General features: G+C 43.0%; 1 protein-coding gene across 1 annotated transcript in view; it reads left to right on the forward strand.

The window, feature by feature from the left end:
• The window catches only part of ATP10B (ATPase phospholipid transporting 10B (putative)), a 127,310-nt gene that overhangs the window by 88,241 nt on the left and 31,766 nt on the right, over positions 1 to 7,303 (forward strand). The window contains 1 exon segment of the mRNA XM_007464400.1: positions 5,815 to 6,136. Coding sequence (XP_007464462.1) covers positions 5,815 to 6,136 — 322 coding nt within the window.

A 7,303-nucleotide genomic window follows, 5' to 3' on the forward strand; every position in this document is an offset into this window, starting at 1 on the left:
TGGGGACCTAGAACAAAGGATGGAGAGAGGGAGGAAGATGGAAGATGGAAAGAACAGCGCAGAAAGAGAGGCAGGAAGGATGATGGAATCTCACTCCTTCACTTTTGCCTGGGGCTGAACTGGACCCAGAATAGACGTTTACAGGTTTCAATTTAGTTTTCATTCCATGAAGAATCCACGTACACATATTTTTTTTAAAGAGGTAGTGAATCCTAATAAAAGTGCCAGAGGCCCTTTAGATGAACTGGGAAAATCACTTACTTTCTTGTCAGGTGAACAGATATGCCATGATTAGATTAAACCCCAGTGAATTTTCAAAATGAAACTATTCTCAGGGAAATCTTGGCGTTAATATTATGCCTAGGAAAGAAAGTAATTTGCAGCTTGCTTGAGTGCTTGATCCCTGTAATAGTGTGGATGTCTGCCTCCCCCACTTGCAATGGAAATTCCATTTGCAATGATCATTTCACTCCATCAGATTCCAGGAGGAGGATATCAACAAGCCTGTGAGTGCTCCTGAGGGGGATAGAGTGGGCTTCTGTGGGTTCTGTTAAATGCAATGCATTCCTATAGGAAGCGGAAGATGCCTCTTGATTAATTAGCCAAAGTTCCCAAGGAACTGTGGGCCACGTTCCGAGTTGAGCTCAGTCACTGTCAACAATTTTAAAGCTGTCCACAACCCTCCAAGATGGTACCTGAATGTTGGACCTTGCCTACACCCCCAGGCCCACTAAACGCGGAAAATTAGGCTTTCTCATCTCCTTGGGAAAGTAGTATGTGCAGAGATATGTTAAGACAGAAACTGGGGAAACCTATTCTAAATCTCAAACTTATGTAAACCCCAGTTTAATGTAATTACATATTTGGTGGATATTTCCTCCAAGGGTTTTAATCTGATTCAATATAAATTGATTTAGGGCTATGGTTTCTTTGTTATGTATCTTAAAGCTATAAGCAAGCTATGGGACCTGTCTAGAACTCAGGGTTCTCATCCATAACATGAGAAAATTACTAACCCATCACTGGAAATGTTGATCTGTCAAGGAATTTTAGAAGGGACTATATAGTATTAGATAGGAACTGGTAATAGCAACTATTATTGTTATTATTAACAACATACACTGAAGGCTTAATATGGTCCAGATACCATCTCTCTCTGAACTTCATTCTTCTCATCTGTAGAATAGGGATTAAAAAGATTTATTTCAGAGGCTATTGGGAGGGTTAAATAAGTTCACAGAAGAACAATACTTAACTAGCACTGCATTTATATGAGTTAACAAATTACCCCAAAACTTAGCAGCTGAAAACAGTAAACATTTATTATCCCACAGTATGTGTGGGTTATGAGTCCAGGAGCAGCTTAGCTGGGTACCTCTGGTTCAAGGTCTCTCCTGGGGTTGCAGTCAGGCTGTCAGTCAGGGATGTGAGCTCATCTAAAGGCTCAACTGGTTGGGCCATTTGGTGATGGAGAGGAGTCCTTCTTGCAAGCTCACGGACATGATTATTGACAGGCTTTGGTTCCTCACCACAGGGGCCCCTCTACCGAGCTGCTTCACAACGTGACAGCTGGTTTTCTCCAGGGTAAGCCATTCAAGACAGAGAGTGAGAAAGATTGCCAAGATTGGTAGCCACAGTCTTTAGATAAACTGACCTGGGAAGCGACATTCCATCACTTTTGCAGAATTCTCTTCATTAGAAAGGAGTCATTAGTCATAACCACACTCAAGGGTTGGAGGTTACACAAGGAAGGACATGAATACCAGGAGATGGAGATCACTGAGAACCATCTTAGAGGCTGCCTGCCTCAGTACCTGACAGATACTGAATGTTAAATGAATGGTAACGATTATGATTATTACATAGAAAATTCGAAATAAGTAAATTCAGAGATTTTATTTTGAAGCTTATATTTCCAATGACTTGCTGCAGTCACATGTTGGAGGAATTGACAGCATACCTCATTTTATTGCACTTCAGTGCACTTTGCAGACACTGTTTTTTTACAGTTTCGTGGCAACCCTGCATTGAGCAAGTCTGTTGGCGCCATCTTTCCAAAAGCATTTGATCACTTTGGGTCTCTGTGTCACATTTTGGTAACGCCTGCAGTATTTCAAACCTCTTTATTATTACTGTATTTGTTATGGTGATCTGTGACTAGTGTTCTTTGATGTGTTAGGGTACCAAGAACCGCACCCATATAACATAGCGAACCTAACTGATAAGTGTTGTCGGTGTTCTGACTGCTCCACGGACAGGTTGTTCCGTCCCCCCGCACTCTCCTCAGGCCTCCCTATTCCCTGAGACACAACAATATCAAAATTAGGTCAATTAATAACCCTACAATGGCCTCCAAGTGTTTGAGAGGAAGAGTTGCATATCTCTAGCTTTTAACCAAAAGCTAGAAATTCTAGCTTTAAACCAAAAGCTAGAAATGATTAAGCTTAGTAAAGAAGGCACGTTGAAAGCTGGGACAGACCAAAACCTAGGTGTCTTGTGCCAGTTAGCTAGGTTGTGAATGCAAAGGAAAAATTCTTGAAGGAAATTAAAAGTGCTACTCCGATAAACACATGAATGGTAAGAAAGTGAATCAGCCTTACTGCTGATACAGAGAAAGTTCTAGTGGTCTGGATAGAAGATCAAGCCAGCCACGACATGCCTTTAAGCCAAAGCCTAATCCAGAGCAAGGCCCTAATTCTCTTCAATTCCACGAAGGCTGAGAGAGGTGAGGAAGCTGCCCAAGAAAAGTTTGAGGCTAGCAGAGGTTGGTTCATGAGGTTTAAGGAAAGAAGCCATCTCCATCACATAAAAGTACAAGGTGGAGCAGCAAGTGCTGATGTAGGAGCTGCAGCAAGTTATGCAGAAGTTCTAAGATCATTAATGAAGGTGGCTACACCAAACAACAAATTCTCAGTGTCGAGAAAACAGTGCTATATTGGAAGAAGATGCAGTCTAGGACTTTTATGGCTAGAGAGAAGTCAGTGCCCTCCCGGCTTCAAAGCTTCAAATGACAGGCTGACTCTGTTAGGGGCTAATCAGCTGGTGACTTTAACTGGAAGCCGGTGCTCATTGACCATTATGGAAACCCTAGGACCCTTAAGAATTTTGCTAAACTCTACCCTGCCAATGTTCTGTAAAAGGAACAACAAAACCTGGATGACAGCATAACTGTTTACAGCGTGGTTTACTGAATATTTTAAGCCCACTGCTGAGACCTACTACTGCTCAGGAAAAAAGATTCCTTTCAAAATATTACTGCTCACTGACAATGCACCCGGTCACCTGAGAGCTCTGATGGAGATGTACAATGAGATTAATGTTGTTTTCATGCCTGATAACATGACATCCATTCTACAGCCCATGGATCAAGGAGGAACTTCAACTTTCAAGTCATTATTTAAGAAATATATGCCATAAGGTTATAACTGCCATAGGCAGTGATTCCTCTGCTGGTTGTGGGCAAAATAAATTGAAAACCTATGGAAAGGATTCACCATTCTCGATGCTATTACGAACATTTGTGACTCATGGGAAGAGGACAAAATACCAACACTGCCAGGAGTTTAGAAGAAGCTGATTCTAACCCTCATGGATGACTTTGAGGGGTTCAAGTCTTCAGTGCAGGGAGTCACTGCAGATGTGGTGGAAATGGCAAGAGAACTGGAATTAGAAGTGGAGCCTGAAGATGTGACTGAATTGCTGCAATCTCATGATAAAACTTTAATAGTTGAGGCGTTGCTTCTTATGGATGAGCAAAGAAAGTGGTTTCTTGAGATGGAATCTACTCCTGGTGAAGATGCTGTGAAGATTGTTGAAATGACAACAAAGGGTTTAGCATATTACATAAATTCAGTTGATAAAGCAGCAGCAGGGTTTGAGAGGATTGACTCCAATTTAGAAAGTTCTACTGTGGGTAAAATGCCACCAAACAGCATTGCAGGCTACAGAGAAATCCTTCATGAAAGGAAGAGTCCATCGATGTGGCACACTTCATTGTTGTCTTATTTTAAGAAATCGCCTCAGCTACCCCAGCCTTAGCAACCACCACCCAGATCAGTCAGCAGCCACGGACATAGAGGCGAGACCCTCCCCCAGCAAAAGGATTACAACTTGCTGAAGCCTCAGATGATAGCACTTTTTAGCCATAAGTATTTTAATTAATATATGTACAGTTTTTTTTAGACATAATGTTATTGTATACTTACTAAACATAACTTTTATATGCCCTGGGAAACCAGAAATTTCATGTGACTCACTTAATTGCAATATTCACTTTATTGCAGTGGTCTGGAACCAAACCCACAATATCTCCAAGGTATGCCTGTATATACTGTGTGCCAACCCCAAGTTCCAGCAAGGACTACCTTGATCTCTTTCCCAGAAAAGTGCTTCGGGTATAACCACCTGCTCCTGAACTACTTTCTGTGGCCCCGCTAGGTCCTGTGCACATCCTCTTGCTTGCAGTGCTCAGTTTAGCGTCCCCTAAAGGAAGCCTCCAGAATAATGAACTGCAGTCCTACTCACTCCAGAAGAAATTATTCCAAATATTCTCAGAAGCTTCTAGATCAGGGGTCTCCAAACTTGTCATTTCAGAACAACCTTCACGATTTTTGCCTAAATCCACATATTATCTATACTGTTGTTTATTTAATGATTTCATTTAAATAGACTCACTTTGAACTTTTCAAAACTTATTTTTAGAAGAATTTTTAGCACTACAGAAAATGAAAAATCATCATCCCTTGCCACGGATAAAAGAACACTGCTAAATAAAGACCCCGTGAACAGAACGATGAAATTAAAATGGATAATACAGCTGACTGCCACCACTTTTCTCTATCTTTATTTAAAAGTGATGTTTAAACAAGTGAAAGAGGTATTAAGGATATCTTTAGATCCAAGATCTGTCTTTATCTTTGATACAATCAAAAGTAATGGAGGAGAATTGATAAGAGGAAATAATTTCTTCACCATGTTTCAAGGTAAACATCAGAAAAACTCAATAAGACTCACATACACGGTCAGTTTTTTTTGTTGTTTTTGTTTGTTTTCTTGCGGTACGCGGGCCTCTCACTGTCGTGGCCTCTCCCGTTGCGGAGCACAGGCTCCGGACGCGCAGGCCCAGCGGCCATGGCCCACGGGCCCAGCCGCTCCGCGGCACGTGGGATCCTCCCGGACCGGGGCACGAACCCGCGTCCCCTGCATCGGCAGGCGGAGTCTCAACCACTGCGCCACCAGGGAAGCCCACATGGTCAGTTTTAACTGGTACGACCAATACATTTATACAAATGGATAAACACGCAGTGTAATTTTTCAGTTAAGAAGCCACAATTCGAGATGAACTTGGGCAAGTTACTAAGGATTTCACTGTTTCAATTTCCTCATCTCGAAACTAAAGTCAGTAATACCCTACCTACCACACAGGAATGTTCTGAGGAACAAAGGAGAACAGAAATGACTTGTGAGAAATGGAAAGTAGGATATCAGCATGACACATTGTCATCATTTGCCATCATATCAGTATCATTTCCTACATTCTATCATCCCTGTAAGAGCCCCCCATCTTGCTGTGCTATCTCCACTCCCATTCCCAAGCTGTCTCTCCTATTTTGGCCATTAATTTGGTTCCAAATTACTCTTGCTTTGATGCTGTTTGAAATATTGCAGAGAAATGTCAAAATCAGAGAGTGAAATCCCGGGTCATCTCTATGGGGATAGAGTTTTATAACTCTTTAACTAAAGGATAAAGTGACATTTTTAACCTGTTTCTAATGCTGTTTACTGACACCAAATTCATAATTCTGCTCTTTATAGGAAACCTGTGAATCTATCCTCAGTTTGGTATTGGAAGAGGTAAAGCAACTTCATGGACCACAGAAGCCGGACCACAAGCTCTCTGGGTTCTGCCTACCTTCTGTGACGCCACCCCCCACCTCAGGAGCTGCAGTTCCAGAGGTTGGATTGGTCATCGATGGGAAGACGTTGAACGCCATTTTCCAGGGAAAACTGGAGGAGAAATTTCTGGAGTTGACCCGGTATTGCCGGTCTGTCCTGTGCTGCCGCTCCACCCCACTCCAGAAGAGTATGCTCGTCAAGCTGGTGCGAGACAGGCTAAGAGCCATGACCCTTTCCATAGGTACCTGTCATGCGGAGATGTGGGGGGACGCTGGGCAAGCCCACTCTGGGCCAGAGGTGAGGGGTCACGTATCACCGTCAGGATGCTCAAGCTGAGGGTCATTGTCTTAGAGGGAGAGAGTTCAAAGTGACAATCAAGATGTGGCAGTCAGCAGGTGAGCAGAAGCTAAGCAGAAGCTAAGAGAGCAAATCCAAGTTCTCAGGATGAGCAGGTCTGCTAAGGAAAAGTCAGGCCTTGGATGGAGGCCAAAGCCAAGAGGGGCCTCAAGTTCAGAATATCCAGGTAGCTCAATATACATTCAGGCCCACTCACTTCTGGGATGCTGACCATGTGCCCTTCAATACTTAACACATGGCACAATACCACGCACCTCAGGTGCCTGTGGACTTGATATTCTGTCGAGTGTTGATGGCTGGTGGGGAGATCTAAAAAGTGAAGCTTGTCCCACGTTTAGTGTTGTATATTCATTTCTAAATATAAGACTCCACACAAAGCATACCATCTCTAAACGCTGGCTTGTTGGTTGTTGAAGAATTTCTCATAGGGGATTAAAGTTTAGCCATGGTTGAGGCAGAGAAATTAAGTGTTCTTACTTCAAACCTTCTAGGAACAACCAAAGCTGGTTTACAAGAACCTGCACGATCTGGGCTCCATTATCTCTCCAGCCACCTTCCTCCCCACAACATTCAGCAGTCCATGTCCCAACCACATGAAGCTGCTTACCATTCTCCAGGAGCCTCGTCCTCTCTTGCTTCCTGACCTTTGCTCAAGCCGTTTCGTCTGTAAAACCTCCTCCAATCCCGCCTAATATTCCTTTACTCCGTGGGCTCCCACAGAGCTCCACAAGCACTGTTACGCCTTCAGTGCTGGGCTGCTCAGGAGACCAGAAGTTTCTTGAGTGGAGGGGCAATATCAGTCTCACTCAGTTCCATCCCGTGCCCAGCGCATACCAAGCACATGGTAAACGTTGCTTTTGTGTGAGGACATTCTTACAGATGGTTCAGGTTCTCTTCCTCCTGCAAAGACATGGAAAGAGATTTTCTTTCCTGGCATTTCAAATAAGGGGCCTACTTTACATTGGTGGGGTTTTTTTTTTTTTTTCCTTTTCTCCTGGTCTTCAGGTAAAAGCAGTTCAAAACCAGAAAAAAAAAAAAAAAAAAAAAAAAA

The sequence above is a fragment of the Lipotes vexillifer genome, unplaced genomic scaffold (genome assembly GCF_000442215.2).
Source record: "Lipotes vexillifer unplaced genomic scaffold, Lipotes_vexillifer_v1.1 scaffold95, whole genome shotgun sequence".
NCBI classification, from domain to species: domain Eukaryota; kingdom Metazoa; phylum Chordata; class Mammalia; order Artiodactyla; family Lipotidae; genus Lipotes; species Lipotes vexillifer.